The 16353-nt window shown below is 37.4% G+C and overlaps 1 protein-coding gene across 1 annotated transcript in view; it reads left to right on the top strand.

Annotated features, from left to right (window-relative positions):
* LOC119543318 (inositol 1,4,5-triphosphate receptor associated 2) overlaps positions 1–16353 on the top strand; it is a 121480-nt gene that overhangs the window by 75710 nt on the left and 29417 nt on the right. The window contains exons 4-9 of the mRNA XM_037848108.1: positions 2373–2455; positions 2577–2655; positions 4321–4479; positions 7421–7538; positions 9560–9610; positions 13000–13077. Of these exons, the coding sequence (XP_037704036.1) occupies positions 2373–2455; positions 2577–2655; positions 4321–4479; positions 7421–7538; positions 9560–9610; positions 13000–13077 (568 nt within the window). The remainder of the gene's footprint in view (positions 1–2372; positions 2456–2576; positions 2656–4320; positions 4480–7420; positions 7539–9559; positions 9611–12999; positions 13078–16353) is intronic.

Raw genomic sequence — 16353 nt, 5'->3', positions numbered from 1 at the left:
TGGAGGCAACTTGTCCATACATGACTAAAATGAAAGTTAACTTGTCTGTGTGTGTTGAACTTATCCACATAGGCCTAACGTAAGTTATCTGTGAGACAAGTTATCTGGAGTGCTCTCATCTTGCGCAACTACTAGGACGATCTAACATTTTTTGAACCTGAACCTTAATTTCCCCCAAACCAGGATTTTGTTGGGAAGTAGGGGTGGGGTGGGGAGGGAAGGTGGGAGCTGGGGGTAAGGTAGCAAATAATTTTCAACAGTAGCCTGTTAGCATTCCAACCCTTATAAGGTTTTCTTTTTTGTTTAACCGATCATATTTTTCCTCTGTAACCTCATAGTATTTACTGTGTAAGCTGCCTCTTTCTCAGGAAAAAAATGGAGCTTTTTTGTCTAGGCATTGGGCATTCTTTAATTTGCACATTGTCTCCTTTTGATTATATAAACGGTCTGTCTTTTCTAAATTCTTAAAATTTGTCTTTTATTTGACAGAGTGAACTACCTTTGAAGATCTGTGAGGGTAGGCAGTGAGTGTGAGTTAGAGGCCTAGAATATAGGGAGGGTAAAGAGAAAAGGAAAGGAGAGTGGGACAGAAAAGGGAAAGGCAGAAAGGAGAGTGTCCCCCATGGTCTCGGGTGTCCCTTTGTAGATGGTAAAGAACTGTACCTTTCACAAGAAGCCTGATTACTGTGCCTCTTACTCAGTTACCAGGTCTTCAGCTTTCCACTTATATATACTAGGGATTTGCTTAAAGAAAACCTCAAGCCCAGTGGGTGACATATCTTGCTAGATTTCAGGTAGGATTACAATGTAAGGAAATAGAATGTTATTTGATATGTAACAGTTAATCGTGAAGGCAAGAGAAATATATAATAACATTTAACCTTAATAATCAAAGATATGCAATTAAAGAGGACATACCATTTTTCTCTATTTGTATGACAAAAAATTTAAAAGAAGACTGTATCCCATGTTGCCAGGGTGGAGAAATTAATCCACTTACACATTGGTAGTAGTGCAAATGGGCATAGTGTCTTTCAAAGAGCAGTTTAGGAATGTGTATCCAAACCCTTAAAAGTATGCAGTCCCTTTGACCTAGTAATATAGATTCCAGAAAAATGGCCAATCATATGCTGTAATATATATGTAGTAGGTTGTTTATGGGAGTGATAAATAGGAGCAACCTAAATATTTAAAAATAAGGGATTGGACAAATAAACCATAGTACTACTATGCACTGGAATACTCAATAGACATTCAAACTTATAATTAGATAAATATTTGGCAGGAGAAACATTATATGTGTTTATTTCAAAAAATAGGTTATCGATCTGTTTATGTAGTATAATCCCAATTTTGTTAAGAAATAAAAATATACATAGGAAAAAGTTGGGGAGAGTATGTTCCAAAATGTTAACTGTGATTTTTTTTCTGCATGGTGGTTGTGATACCTTCTTCCCTTTTCTTATGAATTTTTCTGAAATATATGTTTTATTGTATAATAAAAACATGAATGATTCGTTCATAAAACAGAGTGAAGGTATGAAAAAACTCTTATTTTTACAGCCAATATAAAGGAAAAGAAAAAAGATGGCAGGTATAACTATAAAATATAAGAGCAGAAACTCAGACATGGTGATGGGGCATAAATGGGAATAGTAAGGATGCTGTGTGAATTTCTTGCTCAGTCACCTTCCCACATACATCTCACACCGAAAAGAAATGAGATCTAACTACAGATTTAGAGAATGTTGTGGCTACTCCAAAGAGATAATCTAAGGATTTAGTTTTTAGAAAGATTAAGTAACAAAATTCAAAATTGTAGTATACACTTCAAAAAGAAATGGTTAGAATTTTAATATGTTCATTTTGGGGGTTAAAGCTTAGGAACGTATAGTTAGCCTAAGTTCAACTTAGTTCTCCAAGGAAAGGGAAAACGATAACTCTAGTAACATATCCCAAAGTACTACCTGACTGTGCCGTTTCTTTCCCAATTCTTTAAGAGCCACAATCTTGGCAACGCTACACGTCACCAGTTACCACCCCAAACTATGGTAACTTCCTAATCTGCTAAAAGTTCCTATCCCATGGTCATTTGCTGCTTTACATTACCACCTAACTATTTTAGTACATGCTTTCTTTTCCTTAATAGAGTAAAAGCTTCTGGAAGGTGGGGCCAATATCTTATTTTACTATTCTATCACCCTAAGTACCTGGCACGCTGTTGGACCCCAAATAGTTAACTCAATGAATAGAGGGTTTTAAAACTCAGGAAGAAATACCTGTATAGGAAAGTACAGGGCACATCTGAAAAATGAGCCAAGCTTTGGTCTGGCAAAGAATCTGAGCCTACTGGTTTTGTTTTTTGGTTGCAGGGAAGGAGTGAACAGTGAATTAAGCAGCAGAATTGATGATTTCATTTTTGAGCAATGGGACAGCATAAAATCAGGTGGAACATGTTTTCTTGTGTTTTTTTTTGTTTTGTTTTGTTTTGTTTTTTTTCCCCAGGATTCTTCTGACACTATCTTGTGGTTTGGAGAAAATGAATTTTTTGTAAAACATTCTTGTATGTGTTTCAGTTAAGATGACCACAGATATAACAGATTCTACATCAGGGAGCTTCGAGGCTTTGGGCAGAGACATGTCTAAAGAAACCTTGTAAGTGTTATTACTTGTAATGCTTTCTGAAATGCCTCAACTTTTCTTGTTCATTTTTCTTATTTCATATATCTACATATTTTACTTAGGATGGAGACACTCACATATAGCTCCTTTTTTTTGCAGTAGAGCTAACATAATTTATTCTTAAATTCTTAACTTCTATACCATCTGCGTTAGAACTGGTTTCAATAAGAACACAAATTATTCTAAGACTGGTAATCTGAAACCCTTCTCCTCATTGACTTTATGTGTTTTCTGTAGAGTACAAATTCCATTTGAAGTAGGGTTATAATATTGATTTTAAACTCATCTAGAGATTTTTTAGTACTTGTTTAAAAGATGTTTTTTTTGGACATGAGTAAGAAAAGCTATTTTCCACTAAATATGTGTGTTAGATGTTAAGGAGAGGTGATTCTGCATCTTCCTTATTTATCTTTGCCACTTCAGGTTTATAAATCTGTTCCCCTTTGCTAATGCTGTCTTTTTGCAAAATGCCAGGAATGGATTGGCTTTTATAAAGGGGGTTTATTTGGTTACAAAGTTACAGTCCTAAGACCATTAAGTGTCCAAGTTAAGTCATCAACAATAGGGTACCTTCACTGAAGAAAGGCATTGGCATCTGGAAAATCACTGTTAGCTGGGAAAGCACGTGGCTGGCATCTGCTAGCTCCTAGGTTGCGTTTCAGCTCCTCTATCAGGTACTGTGCATTCTTCACAGTGTCCCTCCTGGCTTCAGCAAGCCTCTGGACCTGTATGGCTCTTTTAAAAGTACTCCAGTAAATCAATTAAGACCCATGCTGAATGGATGGGGCCACACCTCCATGGAAACATTCAAGCAGAGGTCACACCCTAACCAAAGGTGTCACTCACAGTTGGGTGGGTCACATCTCCATGGAAACAACCTAATCCAAAGGTTCCAACCTAATCAAGACTAAATACATCTGCCCCCACAAGATTGCTTCAAAGAATATGGCATTTTGGGGGACATAATACATGCAAACCAGCACACCATCCAAAACAGTAAAGAAGGAACCTGTGCTGAACTTTGTGCTAAGCCTTGGAATGAAATGACAAAGAGGAAGGGGAGATCTGAGACTCCATGAACCATGCAGTTCAGTCTTTCAAGGGTGTATGATTTGATGTTGGGGGCAAGAGTGACACTCACAAACATTAGCTAGCTGTACAAAATCTCACAGGAAAGAATCCTAAATCATGAGCTACAATTTATAAGTATAAGAACTTAGGAATTGTTTCCTAGTTAAATGCCTGTTAAAAACTACCAATATCACTTATTGAAAGAATAATTTGTCAGTTTATTTCCAGGTCTCCCATTACCCAGGCAGAAATAGGAGCTCTTCCCTGTAGAAAGAGGCAAGCATTGGGAGCAAAGTAAGAAGGAATAAACGAAAGCTTTGGAAGTTGATTTCACAAGTGGCAAATGTGGAACACCTGGCAATTTTTGAAAAATCTTTACCACCATTGTACTAAATACTTGAATAAATATTTATTGTATAAACAAGTGTTTATGATGATGGATGAGAGTAAAGTAGAAAATTTTGCAAGAGAATATTTAAGCCTATTTGGGCTTAACCATATGCCTTCCTTTGATTGGAAGTGATTAGAGATGTTGAATATTATTTTCACTCATTATTTCACTTGCAGAGAGATGTCTGATTTGATTACCTTTGTAGCAGACCTGAATTTCAACAAGCAGAAATTGAAAGAGGAAAATAACAAGTTGAAATTGGCATTAGAAACCTTGGAAGACGCTAACAGCCAGTTGTCGGAGGACTGTACTGAATTGCGCTCTCAGATAAAAAGGTGACCCATAGTGTGGCACTGCATGCTGGGAGCTTTCAGGCCTTTTCGTTTCTTTCTTTTTATACAAATTGAGATAAAACTCACATGACATAACATTCACCATTTTAAAGTGTACAATTCGGTGGTTTTTGCTGAATTCACAAGGATGTGTGACCATCACCACGATTTCCAGAACATTTCCACTACTCCCCCCTCCCCCCCCCCCAAAAAAAACCCATACTTATTAGCAGTTAGACCCCTTCTTCTCCCCACCTGCTATCCCCTGGCAACCACTAATCCATCCTCTCTGGATTTACCTCTTTTGAACATTCCATATAAATGGAATCATATAATATGTGGCCTTTTGTGTCTGGCTTATTTCACTTAGGATAAATATTTTTTACATACATCCATGTAGTAGCATGTATCAGTATTTCATTCCTTTTTATGTCTGAATAATATTCCAGTATATGTATATAACACAATTTATTTATCCATTCATCAGTTGACAGACATATGGATTGTTTCCACTTTGGGGATATGAATAATGCTGATACAAACATTTGTGTACAAGTTTTTGTGTGGGGCATATGTTTTTCACTTCTCTCAGGTATATATCTAAGAGTGGGATTGCTGGCTCATATGGTAATGATATGTTTAACTTTTTGAGGAACTGCCAAACTGTTTTCCAAAGTGGTTGTACCATTTTATGTTCCCACTAGCTATGTATTTCAGTTCTTTCATACCAATGATGTTCTCCAAGCTATCAAAGGTAGTATTGCCTATCTAAGACTAATAAGTCGATAGGCCTCGTGTGGCTCTAAGTTGAACTTTTACTCTATGCAAAGTCCATGCTAAGTACTGTGCCCTCAAGGTAACTATGGCTTAGAGGGAGGAGAGGACAGGAAAATTCGTGGCCTTAGCTTAAGATAAACAGGGATAAAGGACCTAAGAGCCATCCCAGATAAAGTGCCAAACCCCGGGAACCTGGGTTGGGGAGAGATCCTTGAGCATCAGGAAAAAAAGCAAGGTTCTCCTCCTCAGCGGACAAAGTCTGTATTTATGGATGTTGTTGGTGGTAGAATTCTGAACAGAAGAGTTCTAGGTTAATTGGAGAGACAGTAAAACACTCTAGCCATGAACTCTTGCCCTCAAAAATTTTGACCTGATTAAGCCAGCCTCCAAACCAGTCTTATGGAATAAATAAAAAATATGCTTGCCTCAATTCTCTCTATTCCACAATTAGTTTATTTATATAATAATTCAAAGTTTCTTGAGAAAACTGCCTTGGATGAATGTACCAGTCAGAGTTCTTGGTTGCAAGCAATAGAAACTGACTCTAGTTACGTTTAGCAGTAAAGAAATGTATTAGAAAAGGAACTGTGTAACTCAGAATTAGAGAGAAAGACTGGAGACCCTGGATGGTCAGCCAGAATGTCATGAAATTAAGCCTTTGTATCCTTATCTTTACCCCTTCCCTTTTTGGAAGAGTCTCTGTCTCCTTTGGGCTCACACAGCACATTTTTTAAAAAAGTGCAGTCATGCCATCATAAAATAGTTGGCCTTGTTTAATAACGGTGACCTCAGTGATGGGAAAAACCGTGTCTTGTTCATCCTTGTTACCCCTGTCTTAGGAAAATGTCCACCACAGAATCAACTGCCATCCTTCCAGTTACCTGCAAGCTAGAAACCTTTGTCTCCTTATTCTTCCTCATTCTTCATTTCTAAACCAAATAACAAGTCTTCATAATTTTACCTCTTTCATATCTCTCAAATAGATTTACTTCTTTCCATTCCTATAGCTGCCTTTCATCTGGATTCCACAGCAGTCTCCTGAGGAGCCTCCCTGCCTTTCCCAAAACTTCTGCCACACTGGCCGAATGCTCTGAATGCCCATCTGACCGCCTCATGCCCCTCCTTTACACACTTCAGTGGATCCCTGTTGTCATCAGGATAAAATCCAAATTCCCAAACCTGGATTACACAGCCCTTCCTGACGGGGCCCCACTCACTCATCTCAACTTCCAAGTTTCCATTCTATGTTCCAAGATTATCTAGCTGTTTGCAGCCCCCTCAATGAGCTCACATCTTCTCTGGGTTATCTGCCTTTCCCACAAATGCCCACAGTATTTGGGTTACTCCAAACCTTTGTTCCTATCACACTATCTTGTATTTAGGATTTGTCTGTTTACCCTACTGGAGTATAAACTCCATGAATGCAGGGATCTCATGGTTTGGTTCACTTTTGTCTTCTTCAGAGTTGGAGCTCGGTAAACACTTGTTGAATGAGCAGTGAAATTCCTTTGTCAGGAAAGAATTTTACCTTCTTTGAGTCTCTGCTCAGGAAACAGTTTATAATCTAGTGGGAGACACCAGTAGGAAATTCCATGATGATATGGATTACCATAATTCATTGAACCAGTTCCCTGTTGTTAGGCATTTAGGATGTTTCCAGTGCTTTGTTGTTGTAAACAATGCTATAGTAAGCTTCTGTATAGAACATGTCATATAGAGAATATTTGAAATTATTTATTTGTTTTGATTGTTCTCTCGCTTACTAGCATGTAAGCTCTTTGAGGGCAGGAACCACGTCTCTTTTCTACCATTGTAGGCCTGAAGCAGGGGACAACACCTGGAACATGGTTGTGGAATGGCATTAGCTAGTATTAAATACTATTAGAAGAAGGAATGAATCATGTAATTCAGCCAATAATGTAAAAAATTTCAAAGAGATTCTCCAAATCCTTAGCTTCAGGAATATATTCCACCACCACACTCCTTCCCAAATCCCTTTCTTTTCTAAGGACTCTGAAAGATCATGGTACATTTTTGCTATTGCTGGCATCTGGTTTAACCTTTAGTGGTTTTCAACTTTGGTACAAAAATAGTTCTTGTCTTTATTTAGTATCTTTGACAGTTATATTTGAGGTTTTATTCTTTGCCTCCTCCTCCACCCCCACAGTGCCCACCAGGCTATTATGAGGACAAATCTGTTAAAAGAAGAATTAGAGGAACTGAAAATTAGTTTGAATGCTTCAGAAGAGCAGAAGGCCATGGTTATAGCCCAGAACAAACAACTAGTAAGTCATCTGAGTACTTTGAATTTGGCCTATAGTTACCATGACCAAAATACGGGACAAAAATCAGAAGTCATTAGGCTGATGAATGAATTGGAAACATCATAGAAAAATAAAGGCAAGCGGTATTTTTTTTAAAGAATTGGATTTTCCTTTTCAACTAAGATCAAAATTCTTTACAAATTAGTTATGTTCCTATTGGTTTGTGAAGATATAGAATGTTTCCTGAAGTTAACAGAAAAATTCACAAATATCTGATGCTAAAAATCAATTGAATTCTTCTTTTTAAATTTCACTGTCAAACTTCCATCTCTCATTCTTTAGTGCTCTCAGTGCTTACAGGTTACTGAAAAATTCCATGAATCATTCCTTATACTAAATAAGAGCAGGCTTGTAATTTCAGAGCAAAAGGTCATTTAGACTAAGCTTTAACTCAAACTCCAGGGAAGTAACCATTTTTACTGAGAATGTTAAACTATTTTCTGGAGCCTTAGTAATAATCTTTGAAATCCTGATAAATCCAGCTATTTTCTAGCGTTGTTAACTATGTGGTGGGGGGGGGGGCAATTGAAAATCATTCAGACTAATTTTTTTTAGGTATCAGATGAAGAACTGCTTTTAGAATCTGCCTTTAAGTCATCAGGAGCCAGGCTTTAAGCCTGCTTTCAGTCACTTGTGATCTCTCCAACCCACAGCTTCGTTTAGCCTTTGTAGTAAAAGTGGGGACTAGACGCATTGAGTGTCAGGTCCTTCAGGAATCTCCAAGTCTCTATGAATACATTACAGGAAAGACTACATGTGGGTACCACCGAGGGGCTTCTGACTGGAGGCAATGTTGAGAAAAGGGCGTTGGACTGCCTGCATTCAAACCCTGGTTCCAAGACTTGAGTAACTAGGCAAATCACACTTAACGTCTGGGCGCTTCAGTGTCCTCATATGTAAAATGTCTTCCTGTAAAATGGAGATGACACTACAAACTAGGGCTGGGAAGGTTAAATAACCTAAAAGATGGAAAGCGTTTAGTGTCATCCTTTGTCCTCCGTGGCTGCTATTGTTAAAAGTGCAGAGTCCTACCTGTGCAATCCTAATCCTTTGAATTTTATAGGGTTTTACAATTGTAAAAGACTCTTTGATGTTTCATCTCATTTGTCATCGTAGAAATCCCATGAGATAAAATAAGAAGTTGCTGTATCTTCATTTGTTAAATTTTTTTTTTTTAAATAGAGGGATAGATAAAGTCCAGAGAAATTTTGATTGCTCAGAGTCAATTATGTAAAAAGTGGTGATGCTAGAATCAGAACTTAGGTATTTTGATTCCAAGTATGTCTTGTATGTGTGTACATCCATTCTTGAATCATTATGTCCTAGCATGAAATATATTCAGTATTTTTATATTATAAAGGCAGTATCTGTTCACCTTATAAAAATAAGGAAATGCATATTAATAAAGAAAAAAAGTTAAAATTCCATGAATTTCTTACTCTACTCTATTCATAAGATTTTCTGTTAACAGTTTGGCAGATAACCTATCCTGGAATATTTTTCTCCTGATGGTCCTGAAATTGGGGGCACTAATTACAAAATAGTTTTGTTGTTCTTATGTTTTGGATATGTTGTATCAGGGCATATCCACAGCTTCATATAGAAGGTTAGAAGTCTTTTTGATTACAAAATGCTGTTTAAATAGCTGACTACACAAGTACCTGTCATAAGTGGATGGAGGTAAAATCCAGGGAAAGATGCCAGGTTCTTTTTTTTTTTTTGGTTTTCATTTTTCCCTCTCAAACTTCCATGGTTAGGTTGAGTCACAGAGAAGAGTAACTTCTTACAGATCCTCAAGAAACTGCAAGCCAAAGGCTTAACCCTGTGTTGGGAATATTTTCAGAACAGGCTGGTTTATGATATGTCAATGCCATATTTAAAGTTAATAAAAAGAAAGAATGGTGACAGCCTTGAAGGTAAATACATGGTATTTTTATGAACTTCACAGATATAGTTTACTTACTTTTCTCTTATTGAATCAGGAGGAAGAAAACCGTGCTCTGATTCTTAAGATTCGGACTCTCCAAGAAGAGGTATGTTGACGGCTGGCACAAGATGTTGAAATCATACAATCATGAGTTATCATGTGCTAAATCAACATGATGTGAATAGTCAGTGTCCTTTGGGCCAAAGATCAGGCTGATTTGTCAGATTTAGAGGGAAGAAGAGTTGACAGGATTTTCATGTCTGTACAGAGGTACGTTATTACTTTTACAACTATCCATGGAAAAAATGCAGTTGAAGTTCAGACTTAAGATGAAATGAACCCATCTAAAAAATATCCAAGTCAAAAAGAAAAGATTGGGTGTTATCCGATAATTGTCCATGGAAATAACACTGAACTTGGAGGCAGAAGTTTTGAATCCAATCTTAAATTTACTGAGAGTAGAAACCTGGGAAAGCCATTTATCTATACCTGCTCTATATGGTTATTTTGGAGACTCACAAAGATAATGCATGTGAAGCCATTTAATAAACCATCATGTACTTCATATATATACTTCATATGTATGGGAAGTCTTAGTACACTCTCCAAAAAGGTGTAATTTTAGGCAAGTTTTTTTAAGCAACAGAATTAGAGCATTGGGAGAACAGATAACAAACCTAGTAGTAAGTTACTATTATGGAAGGAAAATTCACTTATAGATCTTTTGAATATCAAGTGTTATGCCCAAGTTTTTATTCTGGCTTTAAATAAGGCTTTCAGAGGTATTTATTAAACTGCACTCAGCAGGCTGGAGGGTTATTCAAAATGTGAGCCAAAAAGTAGATATTAAAAAAAAAAGTCATAGTGGATTGGGAAGGAAAAATTAAAGAGATAAAAAAGAAACTCTACCTTAGATTCTCAGGCACCTTATAACTTCAAGGCCAGGATTTCATGAGAGCTAGAGCTTTATAATTAAGCTCCTAATGTGAGATCCCACCCTCACCCCCACCCCCACCCCCACCATGTATTTAAGATAAGTGATTAGCAAGGAAGGATTGTACCAAACCAATTTAGAATTGAGATAGCAGGAAAGAGATTTAAAACCATTCATTGTGAGATAACATTGCAATTATTGATTTAAATTAAGAAATGCATATAAAGTCAGTGCAAGCTAAGATTCCTCGAGGAGGTAAAAATCTGAGAGTAACTTTGCAATGGTTTTGGTAGTGATTCATTTTTATTCAATCGTTCATCTAACACGTATTCATCAGGGGACCTCTGTGTGCTAAGCACTGTTCTAAGTGTTCAGGACACAAGCAGAAGCAAAGTAGCCCATCTAACTAGTATGTTAGATGGTTTTTAGTGCTAAAAAGAAAACGAAAAAGCAGAAAATAGGAATAGGGTGGGGATGGAATTTAAACTCGGTTGGTTAGGAAAAGTAGCACTGAGAAGTTAACCACTCGATTACAAGGTGGAAAGGAGATATATCTGCAGAAGAGGGTTCCAGGCAGAGGAAGCAGCAAGCTCCAAGTCCTGAGGCTCAGCTGCCTGCTTTGTGTGAGGCCGTGCAGCTATTGTGGTTGTAGCAGAGTAAACAAGTCTCAAGAGGTGAAGCCAGAGAGCTGCGGGAGCCAGTCCCTAGGGGTCTTACAGATATATAGTAAGGACTCCAGTTTTCACTCAGCATGTGATGGGAACTGATGCAGGGTTTTGAATAGAGGAGTGACATGAACTAATTTCTGTTTTAATAAGATAACTATGGCTGCTGGATTGAGAATTGAGTGTAATGAGGCAAGGGAAGAAGCACCGAGACCGATTAGGGGCCCTTGTACATTGTAATAATCGAGGTAAGGCAGGTGGGAGCTTGGGCTGAAGCAGTAACAGTGGAGGTGGACAGAGGTGTTCAGATCAGCAAGTACTTATAACATACCCAAAGGTATTTATTATTTATTCAGGTAACACAGAGGTTCTCTTCTGATTCTGTCGTCTCAGTGAAATAGAAAGCAAAGGTTTCAGTTGAAAGTGAGGATCTTGGAGGAGGTAATAGAAGTGTGGGGGGAGATAAGGTATGAAATGGTTATTTAGGCCAGAGGTTAGCAAACTTTTTTGTAAAGGACCGGAAAGTAAATATTTTAGGTTTTGATGGCCAAAAGGCCTTAGTTATGACTTCACAACTCTGCCACTATAGCATGAAAGGCACCATAGATATGTAAACAAATGGGCACAGCTGTGTTCTAATAAAATTATTTACAAAAATTAAAAACAAAAAAAACAAAAAAAAACTGTGAACCCCAGATTTAGGCAAATGGCAGTATGAATGGACTAAGGCTATATGATACGATCACCAGTAAACATTGAATTTAACGTGTGACTTGTCAGTTTGTGTTCGTCCTTTAATCATGCTTATCGGAAAGGGTGCTGTCATGGAGTGGGTGGCAGCCTGAATTTAAGCGAGTACTGAGAAGCAGGGGAAAGGCAAGGGAATCAAGGTGATGTGGAAGGGAATGATTATAATGAATGATCATGGAAGAAGGCAGGCTGAGTAAAGAGGGGACTGAGTTCATGAGGAGGCTGTATTAGTTAGGGTTCTCTAGGGAAACAGAACCAACAGGAGATATCTGTAGATAAGAGATTTTATAAAAGTGTCTCATGCAACTGTCAGGATGCATGAGTCCAAATTCTGTAGGGCAGGATGCACGAGTCCAAATTCCATATGGCAGGTGGTAAGCTGGCAACTCCGATGAATGTATTCAATGAGCCCCCCAGGAGATGCTGGCTGCCTGAAGAAGAAAGTCAAAGTTCTCTCTCTTCTCCCTTAAAAGTCTTCAGCTGATTGGGTTAAATCCAGCTCATTGAATTATCTCATTGTGGAAGATATTCCCTTCTTGATGTAATCAGCCACAGATGCAGTCACTTGACTGATGAGTTAATAAACCAGCCTTCTGGTTTATTAACCAGCCACAAATGTCCTTGCAGTAATGGCTAGGCCAGTGCTTGCTTGACCAGACACCTGGACACCATCACCTGGCCAAGTTGACACATGAACCTAACCGTCATAGAGGGGAAAGGATAATGAAAAGGTGGTAGGATCAATGGAATGCAGGCTCCAGTGGGGGTTGGAGGTTTGTTAGTTCTGCTTGTTAGAGGAAATAATCTGGAAAGATAAGAGGTGGTGGTTGAAGAGTGAGATGCTTGAAATTAAGACAGTGGAGGGGTTACAGTTACTGGTAATGACAAGTTTGAAGGTATAAGCATGGACATGAGAAGCTGAGGTAGAGTGGAAGGTGAAAGAGACTATTGAGAGTATTCTTGGATGGTCACGTTAAAAGGATTATGCTGTTTTGGGATAAAGTCTAAAGTTTTGTCACTTAGTATAAAATGTATTACAAAAAATGTTAACGATGAAAATACCATTTCCTAAAAAAGCCTTTGGTTGTGATGCTCTTCTATTTTTCCTGGTGCTAAATATAAGAATGCTATTTTCTTCTACATTAGAATACTAAGAACCTTATGGATATAGATAGACTGGAAAAGAAGATTGAGGAATTTTCTGAAATTGAGACAGTGCACCAAGTAAGCACTTCTGAAATTCTGGTAAAATATTTTCTTCTGTTGAACCAGTATTACTCTATAAAGTTGTATATGACTCATTGGCACAGTAACCTTGGTTATGAATTCAAAAGGTTGTATTCTTCATAATTTATGAATTATTTAAAAAAGCAGTTTCTAATATTTTTTGTAATAGCTATATTGAGATATAATTCAATTTCTATAAAATTAACCTATTTAAAGTGTACAATTCAGTGGTTTTTAGTATATTCACAGAGGTATGCAGCCAACTGTAAAATCAATTTGTAAACCATTTTCATCATCCTCCAAAGAAATCTTGTACCATTTAGCAGTTAGCCCTCATTTCCTGCATTAGCTGTCACCGCATCCCTCGCCTCAGCCCATTCTGGACATTTCATATAAATGGATTCAGATAATATGTGGTCTTTTATGATTGGCTTCTTTTATGTTATAGTATGTATCGACACTTTTTTTCTTGTTATCACCAAATAATATTCCATTGTATAGATGTATCACATTGTGTTTATCTGTTCATCGGTTCATGACATTTGGGTTGTTTCCACTTTTGGCTATTATGAATAATGATGCTAGGAACATTCCTGTACAGTTTTTGTGTGAACATATGTTTTGAGTTTTTCTGTGTATGTAATTAGGAGTGGTGTTGCTGGGTCATATGTTAGCTCTTTGTTTAACCTTTTGAGGAACTGCCAGACTGTTTTCCAAAGCGACTACACTATTTTACATTCCCACAAGCAGTGTACAAGGCTTCCAATTTCTCTTTATCATTGCCAACAATTTTACTATTTATCATTTTGATTATAGCAGCAGCATCTAATTTAACACTATCTGGTTTTATAAGTCCCTTAATCAGGAAAGATGCATTCTTTCTTCTTTTTTTCATTTTATCTTTTCTTAAAATTAATTTTTTATTATAGTAACGTATGTACAACTCAAAATTTCATACTTTAACCACTTTCATGTGTACAATTCAGTTTTATTAATTACATTCACAACATTGTGCTACCGTCACCAATATCCATTACCTTGATTTTTTCATCACCTCAAACAGAAACTCTGCACCCATTAAGTAATAATGCCCTTTCCCTGCATCCCTTACCTCCCCCCACCCCTGTTAAACTATACTATCTGTCTCTAGAGATATGCTTCTTCTAGGTATTTCATATAAGCAAGGTTGTACAATATTTGTCTTTTTTGTGACTGGTGTATTTAACTCAACATGATTTCTTCAAGGTTTATCCATGTTGTGGCATGCATCAGAACATCATTCCTTTTTACAACTGAATAATATCTCATTTTGTGTACATGCTACATTTTGTTTATCCGTTCATCTATTGATGAACACTTGGGTTGCTACAACCTTTTGGCTACTGTAAAAAATTCTGTTACAGACACTGGCATGCAAATGTCTGTTCAAGCCTCTGCTTTCAATTCTTTTGGGTGTGTACCTAAGAAATGGGATTACTGGGTCAAATGGTAGTTCTATATTCAACTTTCTGAGGAAGGGCCAAATTGATTTCCACAGTGGCTGCACCATCGTGCAATGTTATCCATGCAATGTGCAAGGGCTCCTATTTCTCCACATCCTTGACAACACTTATTATTTTCTTTTTTTTTTTGTTTAAATAATATGTATCCTAGTGGGTGTGAAGTGGTATTTCATTGTGGTTTTAATTTGCATTTTCCTGATGACCAGTGATATTGAGCATCAATTCATGTACTTATTGGCCCTTGGTATATCTTCTTTTTTTTAAATTCAGTTTTATTGAAATACATTCACATACCATACAACCATCCATGGTGTATAATCAACTGTTCACAGTATCATCAGATAGTTGTGCATTCATCACCCCAATCTATTTTTGAACATTTTCCTTATATGAGAAAGAATCAGAATCAGAATAAAAAATAAAAAGAAAAAGAACATCCAAATCATCCCCCCCATCCCACCCTATTTTTCATTTAGTTTTTGTCCCCATTTATCTATTCATCCATCCATACACTGGATAAAGGGAATGGGATCCACAAGGTTTTCACAATCACAGCGTTACCCCTTGTAATCTACATTGTTATACAGTTGTATTCAAGAGACAAGTTTACTGGGTTGGAGTTTGATAGTTTCAGGTATTTATTTCTAGCTATTCCAATACAATAAAACCTAAAAAGTGTTATCTATATAGTACGTAAGAATGTCCACCAGGGTGACCTCTCTACTCCATTTGAAATCTCTCAGCCACTGAAGCTTTATTTCGTTTCATTTCGCATCCCCCTTTTGGCGAAGAAGATGTTCTCAATCCCATGATGCCAGGTCCAGATTCATCCCCAGGAGTCATGTCCTGTGCTGCCAGGGAGATTTACACCCCTGGGAGGCAGGTCCCACGTAGAGGGAAGGGCAGTGAGTTCACCTGCTGAGTTGGCTTAGTTAGAGAGGCCACATCTGAGCAACAAAGAGGCACTCGGGGAGACTCCCAGGCACAGTTATAAGCATGTTTAGCCTCTCCTTTTCAGTAATGAGCTTCATAAGGGCAAGCCCCAAGATAGAGGGCTCGGCATTCCAAACCGTCAGTCAATGTTTGTGAGATCATCAGCAACGATCCTTGGCTCATTTTTAAATTGGGTTATTTAACTTTTTGTTGTTGAGTTGTAGCAGTCCTTTATATATTCTGAATATTGAACCCTTATCAAAATACGATTAGCAATTATTTTCTCCCATCCTGTAGGTTGTCTTTTCACTTTCTGGATAGAGTCTTTTGATGTACAAAAGTTTTAAATTTTGCTCAAGTCCATTTTATCTATATTTTCTTTTGTTGATCATACTTTTAATATCGTGTCTACATCCAAGGTTTCCCCCTACATTTTCTTTGGAGATTCTATGGTATTAGCTCTTATGTTTAGGTCCTTGATCCATTTAGACTTAATATTTGTAATATGGTGTTAGGTAGGTATCCAACTCCATTTTTTGCAAGTGGATATCCAGTTTTCTGAGCACTGTTTGTTCAAGAGATCATTCTTTCCCAGATTAATGTACTTGGTACCCTTGTGAAAATTAGTGGGCCATAGATGTATGGGTTTATTTCTGATCTCTCAATTGGTCTATAAGTCTATCTTAATGACAGTCCCACACTGTACTGTGTATTACTGTAGCTTGGTAATAGGTTTTGGTATTAATCAGGAAGCATGAGACTTCCAACTTTGTTCTTCCTTTGCAGTATTGATTTGGCTAATTGTCCCACCCTCCTTGAGATTCCATATGAATTTGAG

This window comes from Choloepus didactylus, chromosome 8, assembly GCF_015220235.1.
Source record: "Choloepus didactylus isolate mChoDid1 chromosome 8, mChoDid1.pri, whole genome shotgun sequence".
Classification (NCBI taxonomy): Eukaryota; Metazoa; Chordata; class Mammalia; order Pilosa; family Megalonychidae; genus Choloepus; species Choloepus didactylus.
Note: the sequence above shows the minus strand (reverse complement) of the source record. Positions and strands in the feature narration are given on the sequence as shown.